Genomic DNA, 27,296 nt, shown 5'->3' with positions numbered 1-27,296 from the left:
CACTCATTTTCAAGGACTCATTACAACCTACGTTCTCAGTTTTTTTTATTTGCACAGTTTTCTTCTTTTGCACATTAGCTGTTTTTTAGTCTTTGTATGCGGGTGATAACATACAAAGTTAAATTAGTGTAACTTTATGGTAGATTTTCAAGAAAAAAATAGCTTTTACAAAAACAAGTACTGTTGTTTTAAAAGTTGGGTAACAGTAGCTAAACTTTTTTCAACGTGCTTCATAAATAATACTTTCTTAATTTTTAAATGAGTTAAAAACTTGACTGTGCCAGAATTTCACCATTTTGGGTTTGTCCCCGTACCCGGATTCTGTAACTTTGACTTCAAAATAAAGTAATAAGAAGTATTAAATTCATGAAACTTTTAGGGAGTATTTTCTCTCAAGAACTTTTAAAACACGTCAAATTCATGTGGGTTATTTTGTATGCAAATTGTACACTTTAATGACAAAGAACTGCTGTTCCCAACACTTCTGTATTACCAACACGCAACACATTTTAAAGACCAAGCAAGTTTTTTCAAACAACTGCTTATATGGTTGCCATGGAAATGAGAAGTGACGGGGGAGCATGTGGCTGTCATAGCAGAAGACTGACATTTTGACATCCAGAAATGTGAGTAATTTAAAGATTTATATCTCCTGATCAGAGAGTAGGTTTATTATGTGTCATTACCAAATGAGTTACTATTTGAATGTTTTAACTGAGAAATAAATAACTTTACTTTATTTCTGTATATTTAACTTACATTTTCAACTAGCTATCCAGTCGAGTTAGCAAGTACGAGACCTAGCCTACATTTTTTCTGAAAGGGAGAAATGTCATTACCATCACATGCCATTACCATCAAATAAGTGGCGGGGAAGTTGTTGAGCTGGTCCCAAAATCAACAGCAGTCTGATCAAAAAAAAACAGAAACGCAATTAAAGAAGACACAGTGAAATATCTGCAGTACCTTGAAAGAGAGAGATACAAAAAAGGAGGGGAGACAAGAAAACTTAAGATCATCTCACAATTACCAAAGCATGAACAGAGACTGAAGAGATGACAGTGGGGATTTAATCCAAGAAACAAAAGGGGGGCTGATAAGATAACACAGGCAGTACAAAGTTTTATAGCAGAGAATACCCCACCAGGACCTCCGGTTGGCCAGCAACAAGAACAGAATGACCTCCATTTTCGTGAGGCTTTACCTGTGCATTCTGATAGAGCTAATGCCGTGAAACGCCTCAAAGGAGAGGCTGGGAGAAAATGAGAGCAAACAGAACTAAAGTATATTTATTAAAAACCATTTTATTTGCAGGATTAACTTTGAAATTTTTGTCATTTCATTTTAAATTAAATTCAGTATTTTGGGGGTGTGATGGTAATGATGCTCATCTGTGAAAACTCTGCAAAAATGCCTTAAAATCTAAAAGTTCTCTTAAAGATTGATGAATGCCAAGATCTGGTCTTCATTCCAGAGCCTAAAATAAAGGTTATAACATAACAAACCAGAGAGTCAAGAAATTTTATTTTTCAGAATTTCATGTAGTGAAAAGTGCCCCTAATTGAAGAATCACCCTTGTGTAAAATTTTCGTAAGAATTCTTGTATTTTTTTTCCCCTGTAAATGCCAGCAAGAAAATGAATCTTGAGGTAGTATACGGTAATATATACATGCTTTGATAATTTACTTTGAACTTTTGAGGGTAGTCACACCCAAAGTATAAGCTTGCTATGGATAGAAACCACCAGGGAAATTGAGAGGAGTAGGCAGGATTCTCCCTTGCCCATTCCCCTTGCTAACAGGTCTATAGGCCCTTGGATACTGTGAGATGTATGTTTTTTCAAGGGTTGACAGCAGTAGTCAGGTCTCTGTTGCAGCATCGGAGTCTGAAGCTCGGAGAGGAGGGGTACATTAAAACAGGGCAATAGTGATAGGAGACTTGATAGTGAGAGGGACAGATGGGATTCTGTGACTGCAGAAGAGACACTAGAATACTGTGTTTCTTCCTGGGAGCTAGTGTCAGTGATGTGTCTGGGAGGGTGCAGAAAATTCTTGAGGGGAGAGTGAATGGCTAGAGGTTGTTGTCCATGTTGTTACAAACAATCTAAGTAGAAGAAGGGATGAGGTCCTGCAGAATGAGTTTAGGGAGTTGGATAGGAAATAAAGAAGCAGGATGTTTAAGGTAGTGATCTGCAGATTACTCCTGGTGCCATGTGCTAGCAAGAACAGAACTAGCAGGATAGGCCTGATGAATTGTGGCTGAGGAGCTGGTGCAGGGGGCATGGATTCAGGTTCTTGGATCTTTTCTGGAGTAGAGTGTCCTACACAAGAGAGCTGAGTTATGCTTGAAGCAGAGATGGACCAATATCCTCACAGGTAACTTTGCTAGTTCTACTCAGGAGGATTTAAACTATATTGGAAGTAGGGGTAGACTTGGAGCAGGAGCAAGCAATGGGATAAAAGCGGTAGCCACAGGAACGCTTAATAATCAGCATAGCTAGGGTCCAGAGTAAAGGCAGGGAATTTCTCAGTTAAACTGCACTTATTTCAATGCTCAAACAAGGCATACAAACTCAGAGTGGGGATTGGCTCAGAGGACTGGAATATTGTAGTCATAACAGAAATATGGCAGAGAGAAGGGCAGGACTGGCAGCTTAGTATTCTAGAATACAGAATCTATAGATGTGAGTGAAGTACAGGCAGAGGGCGTGATAAGGGAGTACCATTGTATAGGGGTCTTGCGTTGCTGGACAGAGAGGGGTTGGGATGGGCGAGGAAACCCTCAGTTATTGTAGTAGAATTCTTCCCCAAGAGTAACATGATTGCCAATGGTGCTATTGGTTTTTAAGAAATGTGGTTATTAAACAATATTTAACACCTTTTCTATGAAGGTAAGAATGAAAGGGTATTGCATGGTTTATTCTGGTTTGAAGTTTATTCTGGTTTAATAAATTCTGTGCTATATGAGGTCTGTCAGTGATGAAATCGAGGATTCAGTTGCACAGGGAGGTAGCAAAGCCCAGATCTTGGAACTGACTGATGAGTTTTGAGGAATGATGGTGTTGAAAGTAGGCTAACTTGGCACTGAAATAGGTTAATCCAGGGGTTTTACCAATTTGACTTGCTACCACATCATGTGGGAGTGCAGATTTCTTAAACTGTAATTATTTTACTACATTAGGTGAGAAGACTTTAGTAATTGATTAACAAATGTCAATATGAACGGTAGAATATCCCATTAGAATATGTTTATAGATTTTGTATTGCTCTCTTTCTAAATGGACTGCATTAATGATTTTCCTACTTACAATTGCACTTGGTTAGTGAAAATGCTGCAAAAGCAGGAATGTGGAGAACCCCTATATGTACCAATGATCAGTCTTGTTGAAAACATTAGCAGTTTACAGGACAAAAGCTTGAATAAAAAGGAACAGATTAGAAGTGAGTAATTTTACGGTTTTAAAAAACATCCTGCCTGGCCAAACGTAGTATAAAACTGCAAAAATTGATCAAAGGACTGACAGGATGTTTTATGCGTGCATAAGTAAAGGCTGACAGGAACCTGCTGTGTGTGCCAAAGGTAGCTATGATGGAAAACTGAAACATGGTGCTCACTGACCACAGCGTGAGCCTTGACACGGGTCATAAATAACTTTCTGATATATGATCACATTAAGCAGCAGACTGGTGTATTAACAACAGTAAATCTGTGACAGGAGAAATGCTTGGCACTCAAGACCTTGTCTTTTTGATATTAGTTTCAGATTAATAGGAGTAAAGCAAACACATCAAATTGCTAGTAGACTTTGATTTCATAAACCTTTCATATATTTTCTTCTCAGGCTTGCTTATATGGATACAGAGTTCAGGACCATTAAGCTGAAGGCTGAGGATTCTGCAGGTCGAGAGCATATGATCACAATTAAATTAAAATCAAAGGTGAGGAACCAGTAATGGATTTTGTGATATAGTGTTGGGATTTCATGTGAACAGCAATTTAGTGTTTTTTTTAAAGAAACTGATATTGGGTACAGGAAGATGTATTTACTTACCATCGTAAATGAAGAATTAGATATCATTTGATCTTGCATTTTCATCCAACTTCAGTCTTTCGGTTATAAAGTTTTGGAGAAAGAAAACTGATTCCAAGTTGCATTCACATTTATTACACAAGTTTATTCTCCGGGAAAGTATGTAACTGCTCAGAATAAATTAAGTTGATCTTGATTATATGATGCTCACTTTTAGCAGAAGCAAATTTGACCTTTAAAGCTGTATGGAAAATCTATCAAAGATATTCAGTCAGTCTATTACAAGAAATGAAATGTTCTCCTAGTGACTCAACAAGATAATATGGCAGGTGACTGAACCATACAAAGCAATATCTGAAGTTTGTTTCCTCTACACACTCAATTGTTGAAGCCTAGCCAGAAATAAGTATGGACACACGAAGTTACTCTCAGCACGAGTTTTTAAATATGGCTGGGTGTTCCAAGCTAGAAATGACGGTTGAAAGTGTGCAATTGTGTTATTTCTTTGTTCATGGGATGTGATGCTTTGAGTAATCCCAGCACTTATTCTTCATCAGCTCTAATTGCCCCTGAATTGAAGCAGTTATGATGATTGGTCTGGAACTGCGCATGGACTATTCTCCTTACCTGAAAGTTCATCATTGAGACAGATGATATTTTTCAGTAATCCAGAACTTTTGTGTTATAATTACTGAGAATACCTTTTAAATTGCATTTTTGTATTTTTAAAACTATTTTAAAATGTCACTGTCATGTGGGGTTCGAATCTTTGGATCAATAGTTCTGAGCTTTGGCTATTATACCAGCAACTTGACTATTGCTCTGTGTCGACTTTATGCTCATCTATTGTTGTCCCACAGCAAATTAGCTTGAAAATAATTGTGTGAAAGATGGCACGTGAGTAATGACCAGACACAGTACCATATAAAAAATGTTCATAAAAGTCTTCCTTGAAATAATTAGTAGTTTGAGAAGAATTGAAGTGAAAATTGTAGATGGTAAGTGGAATTACTTCCACTGGGTAGTGGTCATGGTCTAAAGTTAATGATGTAACCCCATAGTTACTGTGTGTCAGCTTTTAACATTTATTTACAGTTTTTATAAACAATATTTGGAAAAGATCTGACTCGAGGAAGTTAGTATTTTATTGGCTCCTCTAGTAATGTAGTTTTCCTCAGTGCCACCTACTGGATTTTCTTGTGCTCATGCTTCAGAATGGGGCTTGTATCCAGCCTTATGACTTCTAAAGTGAATATGAGTCAGAAAGACTATGTCAATTATTCCCTTAATTTCTGAGATATTTCATTATAAAAATCTGAATTTTTTGTTTCTGGAACACTATATTGTCTTTTCCTATATCAAAACTATTACAAGTGACAAAGATGGAAGGATGTGTCCATAATCCAGACACTACCCGGTTGTGTTTTTAATAAAATTTATGCATTATTCACTCAAGCTGATGAGCTGTTTTCATTTTTAACAAAATTTATGACCAAAGAAATTTACATTTTTGGAAAATAGATGTAGTTTTGTTTGCCTTTTCATCCTTTTGGGCAGCAAAGCATGGGAAGACTACCACCTGAAGTTGCCATTCGAGCCATGATCATCCTGACTGTATATTGCTCTTATTTCATTGTTGCTGGATCAAACTCCTTGAAGTCACTCCTCAAATGCGTTGTAGCTATATCCACACCTCAAGAACAGCAGCAATTCAGGAAGGCAGCACACCACCTTCTAAGGGGCAATTAGAAGCTGGTTCAGAATGTGAAGTCCATGTCCCCTCAACGTTTTTTTTAAGTGTATATTTTACAAGCAGGCACACTGAAGGAGGATCAATCTCTGATCTCTGGAATTGGAAATATACTTGTGTCAATGACTCTAATGTAGTAGTAGTACAGTTCAGTCAAGACACCTCTGTGTCTTGTACACTATACGCTGAATCATCTACACTGCTGTTCAAATGCATCTAGGTCACCGGTGAACAGTAAACATCTTTTATGGTACTGATACTTTGTGATGCTTTGTTTAAATCATATTAAAAACATTCTGGTTTTATACGATGTACTGAATTTCAATTGCTTATTAACTTTTCATGACTTGAATTTTTTATACCAATATGCTGTATGTGTGCTTACTAACTTTGAGGTAAAGGAATGTTGGGAAGGAGGAGAGAGTGATCTATGAACTGTGGCCAAAGTAAAATAATGGTTTATTACACGGAATTGGGGGAAAATGCATTTGAGTGAGTCTGCATCTGCACTATCATCTGATTAATCGGTCATACAGCGTAGAAACAGGCGCTCCAGGACAGTGTGTCCATGCCTACCATCGGATTCCTTTGTTTATGAATCCTATTTTCCAGCACATATGTAGTCAGCTAAATATTTAAGTTCTTGTAAAAGTACCTAATTCCACCGCCACTAGTGATGTGTTCCAGGTTCCTTCCTGTAATCCATTGTAAATATTGTAAGCTTAACCTACGCATCTCCTTCAATACTTCTTAATATTAAAATGTTTTTTCGAATAAGTGTGGCACCGGAGTTTGTGTGGTAAAGATCTGTAATCAGAAGACTTTCTTTTTCACCTTTGTAATACCCCTGGGGTCTAATGTTAGCAAAGGAACCCTTTTTTGATCATTGTTTTCTATTTTCAGTATCCAGTGGACCCACCTGATTGTGCCACAGATTTTCCTGTTCCATTTGTGCCCTCTTGGACTCATCAGGTACTGGTCCAATTCTGCAATCAATTTCTTTTTACTGTAGTTAATTTGTATGCTGTTTAATATCATAGAGCAAGCCATTTATAAAACTTGATAAAACTGCCTTTGCTGAAACTGAGTCTACTTTTAAGATACACTTCTCTAAAACAATATGTTTTATTATGAAAATATTTATGAAAGCATCAGTCATTTATTTGTTGTTGACTGCCCCTTTAATTTATTGAGTTCATTGAATTACAGTGATGTGGTAAATTGCTGGTCTTTGCTGGTTTTAGCCAGGAGCCTGAAGAAGAAAAGTTGGTCAGAGTTCTTATTCCTGGTGCCCACACAAACATATTCATGCTGAACTGAGTTTAAGTGAAGAAACATTAATATTGTCTATGAGGGGCCATGTAATCAAGTGACATAATCACTTGCTGGTGATAAGGATCACTTGGGTGACATATCACCAGGTGACTGGTAACAAAAGGAAAATAAGAGGAGAGAAAGGTTTGCATCGTTGAGTCTCCTAAATATCAAAATAAGTAACAGAAATTTGAACATTGTAGTTGTTCCTTGTTGTTTGGCAAGATACTGATGATAGGATTGCCACTTTTTGGCAATCTCAATGATTATTGAGATTATTTTGTAATAACTAGGATTTTGACTGAAGTGTCAGATGAATGTATCAATATATTTTATCTGAATAAAAATATTAATCCTCAGTTCTACTGCACTATATGATTGTCAGTTGTAACCATTCCTTAGGGAAAATGGGAATATCTTTCCTTGATCATGTTCAGAAAGTGCACCAGTCACGTGAAACTTGTTTACTTTCTGTTGAAGGCTTCATTCTGGATCAAACACTCAATTATTTCATTCCTGTTGGTAGCATCAGCTATAACTGCACACCTCCAACTGGAATATTTCTATTTCTCTTGACACTAATGTGCTTTTCGATTAGTACTAATCTTTCCTATTGCTTTCTTAATTATTTCATTATCTTTTTTCTAATAATACCTAACAAGCATCTTGCTATTGAGCTTATTCAGAAAGCTGATCCTGCCTTCATTCCCCACACATACAAGTGAAATTGACAACTGACTAAAAAGACCTAAAGACCTTCTTCAGGCTGCCTTGTTTCATGCTTTGGTGCCACGTTTGAAGGGTGGACAGCTTAAAGAATTTAGAATAAAGTGTCTGGGTCCAAAGTGTCGTATGTTTATTCCGCTCCATAGCTGTTGCCTGACTTGCTGAGTTCCTCCAGTATTTTGTCTGTGCCTCTCAAGATTTCCAGTGCATCTGCAGAATTTTTTGTGTCTATAATTTAGAATTAGGTAAGTTTATCTTTGCTTACAAGTAGAATTATAAGTTGGTCTCAGTGTGAATTGATTTACAATGAGCAAAGTCCTCCTGTGATAGCAAGGTAGATTTTGTACTTTCCAAACAAGAGAATCTGCAGATGCTGGAAATCCAAGCAACACACACAAAATGCTGGAGGAACTCAGCAGGCCGGGCAGCATCTGTGGGGGAAAAAAAAGTACAGTCGACATTTTGGGCTGAGACCTGTCTTGCTGAAGTGTCTCGGCCTGAAACTTTAACTGTACTTTTTCTCATTGATGTTGCCTGGCCTGCTGAGTTTCTCCAGCATTTTGTGTGCATTGTACTTTCCAAATTAACTTCCAAACTGGATAATGTTTGGGTAAGGGAGGAGGTGTTGGAGAGGGAGAAAAGAAGAACAAAAAAAAGAGAAAATCATAAACACGAGATACTGCAGATGCTGTAAATTCTGAGCAACACAGACAACATTCTGGAGGAGCTCAGCATGTTAAACAGCATCTATGGAGAGAAATAAACAGTTGAGATTTTGTACCGTGACCCTTTATAGATATTATGAGCCAACATCATTGAGCTTCATGTTAAGACAGGAAAACAATGATATGCTGTAATCAAATATTGGGGTGCTGTTTCCTCAACTTCATTGGAGTAGTTGTCAAGGCACAATAAAAGTGAGTCAATAAATTAAAATGATGTATTTGGAGATCATGTTTTCAGGCAGAATGTGTATGTGTCATGAAGTAATTGCCGAATCTGTGCTTGTCAGTTAGAGAATATCACTTGTAAGTGAAACTTCACAGAGTACACCTGAGCTTCTGAGCATACACTGTTTCGATAGCCACATGTTCTAACACATTCTTAAGCAGTACACCTTTTTCTCTGCATGGTAATACTAAACTAGAATGAAATTATTTGTATAGGAAATGGAGACAGAATAACTAAAATAGTAATTATGTTTAGCGTGCAAAAAGTGAGGAGATACAAGAAACTGTGATACAAATTGCTGCTTTACATGAATTAGTTCACCCCCCCCCCCCGGTCAATACTTTGCCCTGGTTCTGTCCCATCACTGCAGTTCCGATAAGATGACCGCTGGTACACAAACCATATCTAATAATGTGGCCTCTGGGCAGCTCAATCCCATTTTTGCTTTGGCCTAATCCAGCTCTTAGAATATTATTTTCTTCTTCACATTTTACAGTGAAGCTGGGCACACAAAGTGAAGGAACCAATTCCACATGCCGAGAGCAGCAGTTGAATTTTTAAGCAGTGGGTCCACGACCAAATCTTGTGTACTGTGCTGGAATTTGTGTAGCATGCTTCGCTGTAGCAGCAGGAATCTGTGTATAAGTACATCATACGTATCAGTGCCTGTGATATAACTTCATAGAGTTGTGTGCATGAATATGCCTGCAGTTAATTTAATGCTTCTATAATGTGTCAGTTAAAAACATGCACCATGCAATAGAATTAATTGGCCTTGGACTATAATTGGACATAATCATTAAGAAGTATAGCACAGAAACAGGCCCTTCAGCCCATCTAGTCATTTAAACAGCCTATTCTCATTGACTTGCACTGGGACAATAGCCTTCCATACCCCTACCATCCATGTATTGAATTAAATTGACTTGACTTCATTTCTTACATCCCTCACATATATGAGGAGTAAAAACCTCTAGGTTACATCTCCGTCTGAAAGTGCAATTTATAGTAATTTGTAATAAATAGTATGTACAACAATATAGCATAGAAATACAATTGTATCACTGTGAATTAATCAGTCTGTTGGCCAAGTGAAGAAGCTGTCCCGGAGCCTGTTGGTACCTGTCCTAACTTCTCTTAAATGTTGAAATCGAGCTCGCATGCACCACTTGTCCTGGCAACTTGTTCCACTCTCACGACCCTCTGTGTGAAGAAGATTCCCCTCACGTTTCCCTTAAACTTTTCACCTTTCACCTCTAACTCATGACCTCTGGTTGCAGTCCCATCCAACCTCAGTGGAAAAAGCCTGCTTACATTTCCTTTTGCATTTCAATCATGTATACCTTTAACTTAGAGTTCAATTAATTGCAGTGAAATAGTAATTACAAAATGTGTATTTTGTATTTGCAGTTCTGTTTCGTAATTATCCTAAAAAAAAAGTAGTATTTGAATATAATTTTAATCAAGGCATACATTTATTTTCCATTGCTAAAACTATAGTTTGACATTTTTACATGGCATCCATATTGAAATGCATATTTTTCCTTATGGTCCCTGTCGTCTTGCTGGGATGATAATGTTTTGATGTATTTTTCTGTTACTGTGATGAGAGGGCCGCTGCTGCTGCTCTGACATATTCATTCAGATGAATGATTATAATTGGTGCAATGTCAAGCAGATGATGGCAGGTCTTTGCACATCAAGCCAAAGCCTGATCGCCAGTGCAGGTGTTTCACAGCATGATCAGATAAAGCCAGTGGTTGGAAACCGAGATGGCACATCATGACTAGTGAGGAATGAGCATCAAGGGCAAAGTGGCCTATCCCCATATGTAACTGCTATCTCGCCGGACAACTTTTATCTACTGACAGGGTAGTTAACCTATTGCTTTCAACTAAACAAACAAAAATACCTCAAACCATAGCTTTCTCAAAAGTAGTCACTTGAAGGCTAGGGGTTAACTTCCTATTCTTTGTCTGCATCTCAATAATTATGGAATTGCTTTCTTTCTCGATTGTGCCTTCAAAGTAGTGACGTCAAACTTTAGATTTTTGGGTTTTGTGATTGTGTTATGTTTGATCAGTGTGATTTTGGAAAATTTGTTCTAAATAACTGTCATTCGCTACATAACTGTGGAAGTATTGATGGTGTTAGTTATTGCACCCATTTTCAGTTGCAAATGTCTTGTGGTGTAAAAGGAAAGACTAGTTTAGAATGAACATGAACAAGTGCAGCAAGATGTACTTGAAGTGGAAACTGAGCTGCTCTAGTTGATGAATTGCCATGCACCTGGCTGCTTTGAGGCCCGAGAGTTAAGATTGAAAATGAGTATTTGAAATTTTTTGAGAGGTGAGGTCAGAATGGAATTTTGATTATGTAAATGGCACAGAATACAGTTGTTTATTTTTCTGTTGGCAGTGGAGGAAGGAAACCTTGAGGTCTGTGAAAATAAAACATTTCTGGTCAGTAGCAGCAATTCAGCACTTTAGATTAAAGTATTGATCAAAACAATGCTAAAGTCATTGATAACATATTTGGTCAAGTTATTTTATTAAAGTGAAATGGACAGATAAAAAATCTTGGCATATTTGTTTCTGGTACAGTGTTAAATTCATATTGATCATGCATATTGAAGCACATCAGTGCTGCTTGGCTCAATTGAGCACTACAAGCTGAAAGAGATGATTATTTGCTTTAGACTTGTACGGCAGATGGAGGTATTTTACTGTAATACAACCATAAATAAACATTCAGTCGAGATTGCTGAGGCAGACTAAACCTTTCAGAGTAGTTTACATTAAAGGCAGAAGGCTAAGCCTGTAACCAAATGGGCTGAGAACACAAATCTGCAGTCTGTCACCCTGTCAAGAGATAGTGGTCCAGTTATCAATTGTCAATTATAAGTTCAGCAGAAAGAACAAAATTAAAACAGATTTTGGATACAAAAAATTACTTGATTTTCTACTAAAAGACAAACAATTTGAAATTTTTCTGTTAAGAGAATTGCATTATTTAGCGGTCCTTTCCTATTTATCGTATATTTCAAAACTAGGGGGGATGATGTTTATCTAGTAAGTAGAAGTTTATCCTAATTATGTATTTTAGAATAATGCATTTATGTATTTTTAAAGTCATTTTTAAAATTTGGAATATTGATGGTGGGGTCTGGAGCACTTTTTCCCATTGTCAATATCTTCCGACGACACAAAATGCATCTATTGCATGAAGGAAAAGCAGTAGGTTTGAGCATCTAATAATTCTACACTGCAAAATTATGATGAAGTTGGGAATCTAAATGGCTGGGGATACAAGTGTCTGACTTGGATTTGCCAGGTTCAGGGAACTTACAAAACCTCAGCACACCTGTCAGGATGGTTGAGGTGTAGGCCTGGCTCTGCTGTAGTACCAGTGATATCTTGACTTTAAAATATCTGTGTGCTGGTGCTCCGTTCAGTGTTTTGGTTATGTAATTTGGGCTGGCACCTCGCTGTGTTGCATAGGGAGAGCTGGACCATCTCAGATGCTATCTTTTCAACTAACTTCACTATTTCCATCCTGCATGTAGAATGTAGAAGGGCAAGAACAGGTCCTTTGGCTCACAATGTTGTGCTGAACTAATTAAATGCCTAACTAAACTAATCCCTTCTATCTACACAATGTCCACATCCCTCCATTCTCATTATACTAATGTGCCCAAAAGCCTTGTAAATGCCTCTATAACCTGCCCGGCACCCTCTGCTCTGTTTTAAAATAAAAACAACTTGCCTCCCACATCTCTTTTGAAATTATTCACTCACATTTTTTTTTAGACATCTTATCCCTGAGAAAAATGTTCAGACCATCTACTCTATTTATGCCTCTCATAGTTTTCTGGAAAATGACAGGGGAACAAAAATGGCAGATGAACTTAAGTATTTTGTGTCAGTTTTCACTGTGGAAGGCATCAGCAGTATGCCTGAAATTCGCATGTTAGTGGGCAGAAATGAATGTAGTTACCTTTACTAAGGAGAAAGTGCTTGGGAAGGCGAAAACTCTGAAGGTAGAGAAGTCACCCGGACCAGCTAGAGTACATCTCTGGGTTCTGAAGAGATTGTGGAAGCCTTAGCAGTGAACTTTCAGCAATCATTAGATTCTAGAGTGGGTTCCAGAGTACTGGAAATTTGCAAATGACACTTCACTCCTTAAGAAGTGGGGCGGAGGGGAGAGGAGGTAAAAGACAGGAAATTATAGGGTAGTTAGCCTGACTTCAGTAGTTAAGAAAATGTTGCAGTGCATTATTAACGATGAGGTTTCGAGGCAAATGATAAAATAGACCGACGTCAGCATGGTTTCCTTTAGGGGAAATCTTACCTGACAAATCTGTTGCAATTCTATGAAGAAATAACAGGCAGAATAGACAAAGGAAAGTCAGTGGTTATTTGCTTAAATTTTCAGAAGGCCTTTGAAGTGTTGCACATGAGGCTGCAAAACAAGGTAAGAGACCATGGTATCACAAGAAAGATACGAGCATGGATACAAGATTGACTGACTGGAAGGAGACGAAGAGTGGGAATAAAGGGGCCTATTGGGACTGCTCCTTTTAACATTAAATGTCAGTGATTTAGATGACTGAATTGATGGCTTTGTGATCAGCTTGGCAGACAACACAAAGATGGCCGAGGGACAGGTGCTGTTGAGGAAGCAGAGAGTTTGCAGAAGGATTTGTATAGATAAGGAGAATTGGCAAAGAAGTAGCAGATGTAGTGTACGGTCATGCACTTTGGTAGAAGGTATATACTATTTTCTAAATGGGGAGAAAGTTCAGAATTCTGAGTTGCAAATGGACTTGGGAGTCCTCGTGTAGGGTTCTCTAAAGGTTAACTTGCAGGCTGCGTCGGTGGTAAGGACGGCAAATGCAATGTGAGCATTAATTTCAAGAGCACTAGAATATAATGCTGAGGCTTTATAAGCATTGGTCAGTCCACACGGAGTTTTAGTCATAGTCATACTTTATTGATCCTGAGGGAAATTGGTTATGAGCATGTTTGGGCCCCTTATTTAAGAAAGGATGTGCTGGCATTGGAGGGGTCCAGAGCAGGTTCACTGGAATGATCCCAGGGATAAAATGCGATGTCTCTGGCCTGAACACGCTGGGGGGGGGGGGGCATCTCATTGCAGCCTAGGGATTTATACACCCGGATTTGCCTCGGGGTAGCAAACATCTCACCCTCGAGGTCCATGAAGTTGATCCCGCTTTGCCTCACTGCTACAGACTCTGTATCCATCTCCCACGAACATACAGATACAAATAATTCATTTTAGATCTCCCCATCTGTTTTGGCTCGACATATAGATTACCATTCTGGTCTTCCAGAGGACCAAGTTTGTCCCTTGCAATCCTTTTGTTCTTAGCTGTAGAATCCCTTAGGATTTCCCTTCACTTTATCTGCTAGAGCAACTTCATACCTTCTTTTAGTCTTCCTGATTTCTTTCTCAAGTGTTCTCATGCATTTCTTGTACTCCATAACATAAGCAACTCATTTGTTCCTACTTGCCTATACCTGCTATGCACCTTTTTTCTCTTAACCAGTGCCTCAATATCTTGAAAACTAAGGTTCCTTACACTTGCAAACAGGAGGAAATTTGCAGATGCTGGAAATTCAAGCAACACACATAAAAAATGCTGGTGAACGCAGCAGGCCAGGCAGCATCTCTAGGAAGAGGTACAGTCGACGTTTCAGGCCGAGACCCTTCGTCAGGACCCACAAACCCTGACGAAGGGTCTCGGCCCGAAACGTCGACTGTACCTCTTCCTATAGATGCTGCCTGGCCTGCTGCGTTCACCAGCATTTTTTTGTGTGTTCTTTACACTTGTTATCTTTGCCCTTTATTCTAATATGTCTAAGCTGCTTTCTCCCTGAGTCAAGTTTGTAACCACAGCGTTACTCTGCTGAGGACTCAAACTTCTAACAAGTGAAAAGTGTGGAACTTTATGAAACACATTTTGCAAATACATAGACAAATTCTTTCTGCATTAGTTGATTAAAGAAATGTTTCCCTTTTCCATAATTTTTTCCAGAGCTCTTTAAAAAATCTTCACAGTCAGTTTCTCGCAGCACTGGATTCATTACAAGAGTTCTGGGATGTTATGGATGAAATAGATGAGAAAACCTGGGTACTTGAACCTGAAAATCCAACACGCACAGCAACAACAAGGAGAATTGCCATAAGTACAAATCTTTCATTAATAGTTACAGTGGAATGCTCCTATGATATAAAAATGGTTGGCTCATACTGATAAAGAAATCACTCAAATAAACTTTGTGACAGGTTTTTGCACTTCTCACAAAATAGTTTTGATTTCTCAGAAATGGCAGGAAAATCAAGAGAAGGATGGTAGTAATTTTTATGGCTTTTATTTCTGGCTTTGTTTAATTGCTGTCCGATGAAGACCATAAGTAGAATACCCAACATGAAGTGTTAAGAATTGGCAACACTCCACCACCCTCGTCTTTCAGCAGTTCTTTTGTGTTCCATTCACTGAATAAATGATCTGTCAAATTTCAAATAACAGGAAAATCAGTTGAGAAAAATGAGGTGAATTGGTTTCTGTAAATTGGATGGGGTGTGGGAAAACTTTTATTTACAACTTTTTTTTAAAGAAATCTATTAACTTGTAACCTTGACAGTGAGCCAGGAAGACACACAAGAGGTCACCAAAAGCATGGTGAAGGATGGAAAATCTCCCAAAGAAACATTTACACTTTTATGTTACACACCAAGCAATTATGTTGAAGAGCTCTTAATCTGTTGGAGCTGAGAATTGTGCAGTGTGAAATGCTTTTCTTGTCGGTTGTCACAGGTAACAATGCTTCAATAAATGTAGAGGTGGACCCTAGACACCCTAAAATGTTGCCAGAATGCTGTTTCCTTGGTGCTGACCATGGTAAGTGTGCCTGAAAAATTAGTTTTAAATTTTGTGTTCACTGCTGATAAAGTGTATTCGTAATGATACATATTTACCCCTAGTGGTAACTCCACTGAAGAAAAAGCTGAATACTAACATGCATCTGTGGTAAGTAGTTTGCAAATGCTGTACAGTTTTCAGTTCTGGCTGGAATTTTCACACTGCTAATGAATGTGGGGTTCTCCCCCTGCCCCCCCCCAGGTCTCCAGAGTCTACAGTGTTGCAAAATCTCAAAGGTATATTGGAGATTGATTTTCCATCGCCTACCACCCATGAGAAGTTTGTAAGTTGCAACCATTTTCTGATAAATGAACAAACTGATTATGCATTAATTCAGTTTACCTTACTGAAAATTTGTAATCTATGCACATGGTTCTGCCATTCTGAAATGAAAGTTACGACCTCCTCAAATGCAGACACCTTTGAAATACAGCATTTAGCGTTCCTACAGCTGCTGTTGCTTGGAGATTTTACACAAAAATCAAATGATCAATCCTTTTTGGATACGCAGCAAGATAAGGCTAAGATTCTCACCATTGGAAAGCTGTTCCTCGCTTAGGGATCGTTCTTTTTGTAGTTGATCTCCACTTTGTTCTTAAAATTCTTAGGGTGAGAAATACATTTACAATTTCCCTATTATAGAAGGATGCCATCAGAATTGTAGACAATTGCTGAGGTTCTGGCATAGGAAATATATAAGTAGATTGAGCAGATTTTGTATGTTTTGAGTTTAATTTACTTACCTGAAAATGTCTAACAGTACAAATCAGTAGTCAAATAGACTTCACTTCATGACTGCCTCTAATTTCTCTGTATTTGCAGAGGTATTTTCAGCTATGTCAATCCATCAGGCAACTGTTGCTATGATGAATTATATTTAACTCGACAGACTAACCAATTTATAGTTGCTGGGCACTTGCCTGCTTATGAAGTTGCACCATGTGCCTTTTGCAGCTGGCTTTTTCACCTGTCATTACTTGTACAGGCGACATGGAAATTTTAAAAGCCCTGCCAGAAGGCCTCTTCTTTAGTGAGACCCCACAGAACAATATAGTTCCTGACTCGGTTTGAACTTGGGATGGTGGTTGTAGTATAGAAAATGTAGCCTTGACAGTTTTCAACCAGACTTTCACTGCTGATCCTCCAAAAGTGTGAGGGTAAGGATTTTCCACTGAGCAGTCTGACCCCTTGATCTGATGTATCTGGATAAAGAGATATCACTAGAGGTTGAACTAATAATTACAGTTAAGAATTGCTTCAGGCAAACTGCAAGTGGAAGTTGTATTTAAATGTTTAATTATTGCATTAAAAAATGATTAAAGCATACACATGGTGAAGATACAATGAGAAGATGAACTAATCAGTATGTTACAACAGTTTTAAGATAATCGCTCATCTTTACTCACTGAAAAATTACTTTTCAAATTATGGCAGATTAATGACTTCATATGGTGTTAAGCAATCCAAATTTTGGACTTTATACAGAGTGGTTTTCCAGGGTGCTTACAGTTAGAACAGTGATGATGAATTCTCAACAAGACCACATCTATTTATTTGACAGAGTTTAGGCATGGAGTGTGGGATTTGTTATGCCTACCGCCTTGCCTCATCCATTCCAGATCAAGTATGTGATGATCCGCGGTGTGGGCAGCCGTTCCATCAAGAGTGCCTTTATGAAGTGGGTATAATTGAAATCAGAATTTTAAAACTGCCTTTGACTTGAGAACTGAAGAATTCAAGTAAAAATGTTTAAATTGCAGTGGTTAAGAGGTCTACCTTCTTCAAGACAAAGTTTTAATATCATCTTTGGAGAATGCCCATACTGTGGTAAGGTAAGACAAGGCAGGGGAATGGGATATGGAAGCTGCACGAGTGAGTGAGGTGGAGGTACTACTAATACATGATCTTCTCTTTACAGCCGATCACAGCGAAGATGATCATCAAAAGGTGAACAAACCAGAAAGCATTCCTTTCAAGGATTCTCTCACTTTTGCAACATTAATAGTTCATGACAACTGCATTAAAGACATTTCTATCACCCAAATGTTTTCATGTGTTTTCATTCCTCAAAAATTCACAGTCCTTTTAAAAGAGATCACTTGCACTGAAAAACTGCGAGGGTCAATATACCAAAAGCAGGAAGATAATTAATGTTGACAAAACTACAACTGCAGCACCATAGTGCAAAATGTCTGATTTTATTCTTTGATTCTGAGGCACTGGTTCGGCTTCAATAGGACTAATCATCTGAACCACTGATTTCTGCTTCCTGGTCTTGTATTCTTCTGAATATGCAGTTACCTCTACCAGGTTTGAAGTAGGCATTGCAACCTCTGTCATCTTTTCTTTAAACTTCAACATTTCTGAGCATTCATTGTCACGGAAAATGTTACTCTTTCCTTTCATTCGATTTTCTTGAAGTACATTTTGTCTTGTTGGTCTTGGTCTCAATACACGTACCTATAAGAGGAAATATTTAATTACAACATGTTCATTACAGGCCATCCCATTAAACAAACTAGTGCTGCTTCTATAAATGTCTTGAAGTTGAAAAACAGACAAAAAAACCTGTCATTGTTAACTGAACCTCTACAGTATTGTAATAAATGGTATCAAAACTTGACTGATAAAGAATAATTACTGAAGGTTTTGTAGTTCACAGGATCAAAAGACCTGTACATGCATCTGTCTATAGAATTTAATAATGAGTTCCTGCAAATGCAGTTATATGTGCAAGTCCAGCTTTCATAACCACTGTAATAAATGTTACATCCAATCCAATTATATCATTTCTTAATGCATGCATTATTAAATGACAATAAAAGAGGACTGCGTGTCTTCATAATCTTAAAAAATCTTTTAGCACCCACAACAAACTTTTATACTTTAATGACGTCTTAATTAGCAAACATTTTGAAATTTTCAGCTCACACTAATATAGTGGGCTAAATACCAGAAAATAAAATGGAGGTAGGGAATCTAAAGGCATGGTGCCAAGACGACCACCTTACTGTAAAAGTCACCAAAACAAAGCTCATCATTGACTCCAGGAAGCTGGATGGAGGACACACCCTTTATCTGTATCAATGATAAGGAAGTAGGGATGGCTGAGAGCTTCATGTTCTAGGGGGAAAATATCATCAGGAGTTTCTCCTAGATAAGCCATTTCTACCACTACAACTAATAAATCAAACCAGCACCTCAAAAGGCCAAGGATTTCCCCAATGCTCAAGGATTGGTATGGGAACTGTTCCGCCCAAGATCACAAGAAAATGGAAAGTTGCAAGAGAGTTATTAACATAACAGAAACCAGTCTTCCTTCTATCGCCTGTCTACCGTTTCCACTGCCTTGGGAAAACAGCAAACATCATCAAGGAATCCTCCAACATCACCCCTTTCGCACCCTTCCCCCCCCCTTCGATTGAAGAGATATAGAAGTTTGAGAGCATGTATCACCAGACTCGAGGTCAGCCTCTATCCTATCAGAGTCTTGAATGGGCCTCCTAACATAATAGACGAATTCTTGATCCTCCTCATCTCCCTCATCATAGCCCTTGCATTGTCTACCTGAACCACCTCTAACTGTAAAACATAATTCTGCATACCTCAATGAGCTTATGTATAGAAATACACTATATGGATGTCTCACAAACAAAAGCTTTTCATTGTATCTCAGCACATGACAATAATAAACCAATACCAATGTTACACCAAAAAAGCAAATAACAATAACCTTTAGCACATCATAGAGTTTAAAAATGCTTTGCAGCACATTACAGTGAAGCCCAAGTCAAATTAAATGAATTCTACTGATTCTTCTGCTATCTTCTTTACTGGGTTGATTTCAATGTCAGTAGAACTGAGAATAAGGACTAGCACTTAGGAATAAAATATACCATCAACCAGTATCATTTGCAATTTGGGACACACACTTTATTTGTTGGATGATAAAGCTGAACAATACTTAACAGCAAAATTTGACCTTGATCTAATGATTTACCTTTGGTTTCAACATTACTTTCAACAGCTGTCCATTATATCTGGCAACATTATCAGCAGTTTTGAGTTATCAAACAGCCCAGAGGTTGTTCACCTAATAAAGCTCTCCTGAAGATGTAGTGGCATCACAAGGATTTGGATTTACACCCCCACCCAAAGACACAAAATTTCTGTTCTTACTAAAGTCCAACACTGGAAGTCCTGCAGAGTTAAACCAAGATTGTGCTGAATGCCACAAGTGCATCAGTGCTTTCTGAAGAGCCAATGCAGGGACTGAGACCCGTATTTCAACAACAATTACAGCTGTTCCTTGACTGTAAATTACTTTGTGATGTCCATAAATCATGAAAAATGTCACAAATATAAATAATGATAAAATAAGCTCAAGATAATGTTAATCATAATTGTGCAAAGAAGATTATGAAGAACGTTGCTAGAACTCAAGGAAGAGATTAGGTAAGCTATGACTTTATCCATTGGATTGCAGGAGATTGAGGGGTGACCTTGTAGAGGCGCAATAAAATCAATGAGGGGCCATAGATAGGAAAGAGAATCAAAAACTAGACTGCATAGATTTAAGGTGAGGGGGCAGATTTACAAAGGGATCTGAGGAACAACTTCATGCAGAGGTAGTGCACATATGGAAACAGCTTCCAGAGGAAGTTGTAGAGGCAGGTTCAATAACAGCAGTTAAGTATCACTTGGAGAGGGACATGGCACAAATATGGGCAAATGGGAGTAGCTTATATGGGCATCTCAGTCAGCATGGGTGAGTTGCACCAAAGGGCTCTATTCCATATCCTCCTCCAATCACTTCACAGGCATATAAATTGATATTATAAACAAGGTCAAACAATAACATGAACTATCCCACAGCAGAGCATACTAACTTTCAATTAAATGCTCCCGGAACTGGAACATCAGAAATCCCTCACAAATCAGACACAGAATTAGGAAGCGTTGCTGATCGTGAAGGAGGTTACCGCCGATTACAAGGGTATCTTGATCAGTTAAGGAAATAGTTAAGGCAAATGGGTTTCAATGTAGATATGTGCAATAATAAAAAGAATTAGGCTTAAGCAGAGCACCATGTGGGAGCAGCTGCAGTTGGACAGGGTCAGAGTGGGGAACTGAGTCTTTGTCTTTATTTTCATACGGGTAGAGCAGTGAGAATGGAACCAAGGGCCATGGTCTGTGCCTCTGACAAGATGAAGGAAGTTAGTGACCTCCAGTTTCCCTAATGACTACACCAGCAAGACGTGCACCTGGCTACAGCTCTTTGCAGACCGCGTGAGGGAGCTAGAGCTGGATGACCTACTGATCATTCAGGAGAATGAAGTATTGATTTGCGGAAAGGATGTATGGGGAGGTAGTCACTCCTAAATAGAGGAGGCAGGTAGCCGGGCGAATCTTGGGGGTGGGGGGAAGGAATAGGCAGAGAAGCCCTGTGGCCAGTCCTCTGAATAATTCTGCTTTGTTTTCAGTAGATGCTGGAAATCCACAGCAATACACACAAAATTCTGAAAGAACTCAGCAGGTCAGACAACATCAATGGAGGGGAATTAACAGTCAACTCTTCTGGCCTGGGGGCAATGACCTACCAGGCGAAAGCCGCGATAACTAGGTACCTGACACTGATTCTGGCTCTGTGGCTCAAAAAGAAATAAAGCGGGAAGAAGAGGAACGTGGCAGTGAAAGGGAATTCAACAGTTAGCAGAACAGACAGGATATTCCTTGGAAGTGAAAGAGAGTCTTGGATGGTATGTTACCTCCCAGGTTCAAAGCTCAGAAGGAATAAAAATTCACGACTTAGAGGCCTAGAAATGTTGCTTGTAAGCCGTGATGCAAGTTTCAAAGTTCCGAGTAAATTTATCATAGTACATACATAGAAACATAGAAAATAGGTGCAGGAGTAGGCCATTCGGCCCTTCGAGCCTGCACCGCCATTTATTATGATCATGGCTGATCATCCAACTCAGAACCCCGCCCCAGCCTTCCCTCCATACCCCCTGACCCCTGAAGCCACAAGGGCCATATCAAACTCCCTCTTAAACATAGCCAATGAACTGGCCTCAACAGTTTCCTGTGGCAGAGAATTCCACAGATTCACCACTCTCTGTGTGAAGAAGTTTTTCCTAATCTCGGTCCTAAAAGGCTTCCCTCTATCCTCAAACTGTGACCCCTCGTTCTGGACTTCCCCAACATCGGGAACAATCTTCCTGCATCTAGCCTGTCCAATCCCTTTAGGATCTTATACGTTTCAATCAGATCCCCCCTCAATCTTCTAAATTCCAACGAGTACAAGCCCAGTTCATCCAGTCTTTCTTCATATGAAAGTCCTGCCATTCCAGGAATCAATCTGGTGAACCTTCTTTGTACTCCCTCTATGGCAAAGATGTCTTACCTCAGATTAGGGGACCAAAACTGCACACAATACTCCAGGTGTAGTCTCACCAAGGCCTTGTACAACTGCAGTAGTACCTCCCTGCTCCTGTACTCGAATCCTCTCGCTATAAATGCCAGCATACCATTCACCCTTTTCACCGCCTGCTGTACCCGCATGCCCACTTTCAATGACTGGTGTATAATGACACCCAGGTCTTGTTGCACCTCCCCGTTTCCTAATCGGCCACCATTCAGATAATAATCTGTTTTCCTATTTTTGCCACCAAAGTGGATAACTTCACATTTATCCACATTAAATTGCATCTGCCATGAGTTTGCCCACTCACCCAACCTATCCAAGTCACCCTGCATCCTCTTAGCATCCTTCTCACTACTAACACTGCCACCCAGCTTCGTGTCATCCGCAAACTTGGAGATGCTTCATTTAATTCCCTCATCCAAGTCATTAATATATATTGTAAACAACTGGGGTCCCAGCACTGAGCCTTGCGGTACCCCACTAGTCACCGCCTGCCATTCTGAAAAGGTCCCGTTTATTCCCACTCTTTGCTTCCTGTCTGCTAACCAATTCTCCACCCACACCAATACCTTACCCCCAATACCGTGTGCTTTAAGTTTGCACACTAATCTCCTGTGTGGGACCTTGTCAAAAGCCTTTTGAAAATCCAAATATACCACATCCACTGGTTCTCCCCTATCCACTCTACTAGTTACATCCTCAAAAAATTCTATGAGATTCGTCAGACATGATTTTCCTTTCACAAATCCATGCTGACTTTGTCCGATCATTTCACCGCTTTCCAAATGTGCTGTTATCACATCCTTGATAACTGACTCCAGCAGTTTCCCCACCACCGACGTTAGGCTAACCGGTCTATAATTCCCCGGTTTCTCTCTCCCTCCTTTTTTAAAAAGTGGGGTTACATTAGCCACCCTTCAATCTTCAGGAACTAGTCCAGAATCGAACGAGTTTTGAAAAATTATCACTAATGCATCCACTATTTCTTGGGCTACTTCCTTAAGCACTCTAGGATGCAGACCATCTGGCCCTGGGGATTTATCTGCCTTCAATCCCTTCAATTTACCTAACACCACTTCCCTACTAACATGTATTTCACTCAGTTCCTCCATTTCACTGGACCCTCTGTCCCTTACTATTTCTGGAAGATTATTTATGTCCTCCTTAGTGAAGACAGAACCAAAGTAATTATTCAATTGGTCTGCCATGTCCTTGCTCCCCATAATCAATTCACCTGTTTCTGTCTGCAGGGGACCTACATTTGTCTTTACCAGTCTTTTCCTTTTTACATATCTATAAAAGCTTTTACAGTCCGTTTTTATGTTCTCCGCCAGTTTTCTCTCATAATCTTTTTTCCCCTTCCTAATTAAGCCCTTTGTCCTCCTCTGCTGAACTCTGAATTTCTCCCAGTCCTCAGGTGAGCCACTTTCTCTGGCTAATTTGTATGTTTCTTCTTTGGAATTGATACTATCCCTAATTTCTCTTGTCAGCCACGGGTGCACTACCTTCCTTGATTTATTCTTTTGCCAAACTGGGATGAACAATTGTTGTAGTTCATCCATGCAACCTTTAAATGCTTGCCATTGCATATCCACTGTCAATCCTTTAAGTGTCATTTGCCAGTCTATCTTAGCTAATTCACGTCTCATACCTTCAAAGTTACCCCTCTTTAAGTTCAGAACCTTTGTTTCTGAATTAACTATGTCACTCTCCATCTTAATGAAGAATTCCACCATATTATGGTCACTCTTACCCAAGGGGCCTCTCACGACAAGATCGCTAATTAACCCTTCCTCATTGCTCAAAACCCAGTGCAGAATAGCCTGCTCTCTAGTTGGTTCCTCGACATGGTGGTTCAAAAAACCATCCCGCATACATTCCAAGAAATCCTCTTCCTCAGCACCTTTACCAATTTGGTTCACCCAGTCTACATGTAGATTGAAGTCACCCATTATAACTGCTGTTCCTTTATTGCACACATTTCTAATTTCCTGTTTAATACCATCATGTCACCATAGATTTGTTTTCTTGCTGGCATACTCAGTATATCCGTGATAAAATAATACAATCAATGGAAGACTGCAAAAATTTTGGTGTTCAAGTAGTGTGCAAAAGACAAAAAGAAGTACAAATATAAAAATAAAATGAATAAAAAATAAACAAGCAATAAATATCAAGAACGTGAGATGAAGAGTCCTTGAAAGTGAGCCCATAGATTGTAGGAGCATTTCAATCATGAGGCGAGTGAAGTTCAGTGAAGTTAGCCCCTTTGGTTCACGAGCCTAAGGGTTGAGAGTTAGTAATTGTTTCTGAACCTGGTAGTGTGAGTCCTGAGGCTCCTATACTTTCTCCCTGATGGCAGTAGTGAGGAGTCATCAGATTGCGTAAAGGAAGAGAGTTCAAAAGAAACCAGTGGGGCCAGTTGGCACATTTTGCATGTCACAGTCACACAGAGGAGACACCTGGTTGCATAGAGGAGGAGAGCGAGCTCAAAAGAAGTGAGTAGGGACAGTTGGCAATTAGGGTAGATAATTCCCTGGAGCCTGACAACGTGCTCCTGTGGGAGGTTAGTGGCCCTAAGAGAGATACTTAAAACATTCTTATCCATGAGTGAGGTGCAGGAGGACTGGAGGATAGCTAATGTTGTTCTATTGTTTAAGAAATAGTCTAAGAACAAGCCAGGAAATTATAGGCTGGTGAGCCTGACATCAATATTGGGACAGTTAATGGAAGGTATTCTAAGGGACTGGATATTTAAGTATTTGGATAGACAGGGATTGATTAGGGATAGTCAGGATGGCTTTGTGCGTGGTAGGTCTTGCCTAATGAATCTTACAGAGTTTTTTGAGGAAGTTACCAGGGAAGTTGAAGACAAGGCAGTAAGTGGTATCCACACAGACTTTAGTAAGGAATTTGACAAGGTCACGCATGACAGGATGGTTAAGAATTTTCGGGAGTTTGGCATTCAAGTTGAAGTAATAAACTGGATTAGACATTGGCTTTGTGGGAGAAGCCAGAGAGTAGTTATAAATGGTTGCCTCTCTGACTGGAGGCCTGTGACTAGGGCTGCTGGGTCCATTCATGCTTGACATCTATCTCAACAATCTGGATGATAATGTAAACTGGATCAACAAATCTGTGGATGACTCCAAGCCTGGGGGTGTAGTGGACAGCAAGGAAGACTTGCAGAGGGATCTGCACCAGCTGGAAAAATGGGCTGAAAATAGCAGATAGAATTTAATGCAGACAAGTACGAACTGTGAAATCTGAAGGCACACTCACTCAGCGATTCAGGAACAGCTTCTTCCCCTCGGACATTGAGCCGAAGACTACTACTGTCTCTCTATTTTATTATTTCTGGTTTTTTTGCATTACTTATTGTAACTTAGCTCTTTAATAGACATATACATACTGTAACTCAGTTTTTCCTCCTCTACCTTTATCATGTATTTCACTGTACTTCTGCTGTAAAGTTAAAAATCTCATGACATATGCCAGTGATGTTAAACCTGATTCTGAGGTGTTGCTTTGGGGGGGCACAGCAGGGTAGGTCTTACCCAGTGAGCGGTTGGGCATTGTGGACTGCAGTAGAAAAGAGGGATCTGGGAATACAGATCCATAATTCCTTGAAAGTGGCATCACAGGTAGATGGGGTCATAAAGAAAGCTTTTGGCACATTGGCCTTCATAAATCAGAAGTTGAGATGCTATGTTGAAATTGTACAGTACAAGACATTGGTGAGGCCTAATTTGAAGTACTGTGTCTAGTTTTGGTCACTTACCTACAAGAAAGATGCAAATAAGATTGAAAGAGTGCAGAAGAGTTGCTGGGTCTTGAGGAACTGAGTTATTGGGAAAGGTTGAATAGGTTAGGAATATATTCCCTAGAACCCCCTTGTCCCCTTGTTCAAAAAAGGTAGTAGGGATAGTCCGGGTAATTATAGACCAGTGAGCCTTACGTCTATGGTGGGAAAGCTGTTGGAAAAGATTCTTAGAGATAGGATTTATAGGCATTTAGAGAATCATGGTCTGATCAGGTACAGTCAGCATGGCTTTGTGAAGGGCAGATTGTGTCTAACAGCCTGATAAGAGTTCTTTGAGGAGGTGACCAGGCATATAGATGAGGGTAGTGCAGTGGATGCCATCTATATGGATTTTAGTAAGGCATTTGACAAGGTTCCACACGGTAGGCTTATTCAGAAAGTTAGAAGGCATGGGATCCATAGAAGTTTGGCCAGGTGGATTCAGAATTGGCTTGCCTGCAGAAGGCAGAGGGTGGCGGTGGAGGGAGTACATTCAGATTGGAGGATTGTGACTAGTGGTGTCCCACAAGGATCGGTTCTGGGACCTCTACTTTTCGTGATTTTTATTAACGACCTGGATGTAGGGGTAGAAGGGTGGGTTGGCAAGTTTGCAGACCACACAAAGGTTGGTGGTGTTGTAGATAGTGTAGAGGATTGTCAAAGATTGCAGAGAGACATTGATAGGATGCAGAAATGGGCTGAGAATTGGCAGATGGAGTTCAACCCGGAGAAGTGTGAGGTGGTACACTTTGGAAGGACAAACTCCAAGGCAGAGTACAAAGTAAATGGCAGGATACTTGGTAGTGTGGAGGAGCAAAGGGATCTCGGGGTACATGTCCGCAGATCCCTGGAAGCTGCCTTACAGGTGGATACGGTAGTTAAGAAAGCTTATGGGGTGTTAGCTTTCATAAGTCGAGGGATAGAGTTTAAGAGTCGTGATGTAATGATGCAGCTCTATAAAACTCTGGTTAGGCCACACTTGGAGTACTGTGTCCAGTTCTGGTCACCTCACTATAGGAAGGATGTGGAAACATTGGAAAGGGTACAAAGGGGATTTACCAGGATGCTGCCTGGTTTAGAGAGTATGCATTATGATCAGAGATTAAGGGACTTAGGGCTTTACTCTTTGGAGAGAAGGAGGATGAGAGGAGACATGATAGAGGTATACAAGATATTAAGATGAATAGATAGAGTGGATAGCCAGCACCTCTTCTCCAGGGCACCACTGCTCAATACAAGAGGACATGGCTTTAAGGTAAGGGGTGGGATGTTCAAGGGGGATATTAGAGGAAGGTTTTTTACTCAGAGAGTGGTTGGTGCGTGGAATGCACTGCCTGAGTCAGTGGTGGAGGC

At 39.5% G+C, this 27,296-nt stretch overlaps 2 protein-coding genes across 12 annotated transcripts in view; one reads left to right on the top strand and one right to left on the bottom strand.

Moving 5' to 3' along the window:
- fancl (FA complementation group L) overlaps positions 1-17,816 on the top strand; it is a 63,942-nt gene extending 46,126 nt beyond the window's left edge. For 4 of the 6 annotated variants that reach the window (XM_063055938.1, XM_063055939.1, XM_063055940.1 and 1 more), the window contains 8 exons: positions 3,842-3,938; positions 6,684-6,752; positions 14,830-14,980; positions 15,613-15,696; positions 15,780-15,825; positions 15,919-16,000; positions 17,279-17,395; positions 17,478-17,758. In XM_063055938.1, coding sequence (XP_062912008.1) covers positions 3,842-3,938; positions 6,684-6,752; positions 14,830-14,980; positions 15,613-15,696; positions 15,780-15,825; positions 15,919-16,000; positions 17,279-17,395; positions 17,478-17,597 — 766 coding nt within the window. In that variant the 3' untranslated portion in view covers positions 17,598-17,758. Of the gene's footprint in view, positions 1-3,841; positions 3,939-6,683; positions 6,753-14,829; positions 14,981-15,612; positions 15,697-15,779; positions 15,826-15,918; positions 16,001-17,278; positions 17,396-17,477 lie in introns of all 6 variants that reach the window. The other 2 variants (XM_063055941.1, XM_063055937.1) reach the window with 2 other exon arrangements.
- A 20-nt stretch (positions 17,817-17,836) lies between these two features.
- Positions 17,837-27,296, bottom strand: part of LOC134350565 (serine/threonine-protein kinase VRK1-like) — a 102,161-nt gene continuing 92,701 nt past the window's right edge. For all 6 annotated transcript variants that reach the window (XM_063055934.1, XM_063055932.1, XM_063055930.1 and 3 more), the window contains one exon: positions 17,837-18,177. In XM_063055934.1, coding sequence (XP_062912004.1) covers positions 17,839-18,177 — 339 coding nt within the window. In that variant the 3' untranslated portion in view covers positions 17,837-17,838. The remainder of the gene's footprint in view (positions 18,178-27,296) is intronic.

The sequence above is a fragment of the Mobula hypostoma genome, chromosome 8, assembly GCF_963921235.1.
Source record: "Mobula hypostoma chromosome 8, sMobHyp1.1, whole genome shotgun sequence".
NCBI classification, from domain to species: domain Eukaryota; kingdom Metazoa; phylum Chordata; class Chondrichthyes; order Myliobatiformes; family Myliobatidae; genus Mobula; species Mobula hypostoma.
Note: the sequence above shows the minus strand (reverse complement) of the source record. Positions and strands in the feature narration are given on the sequence as shown.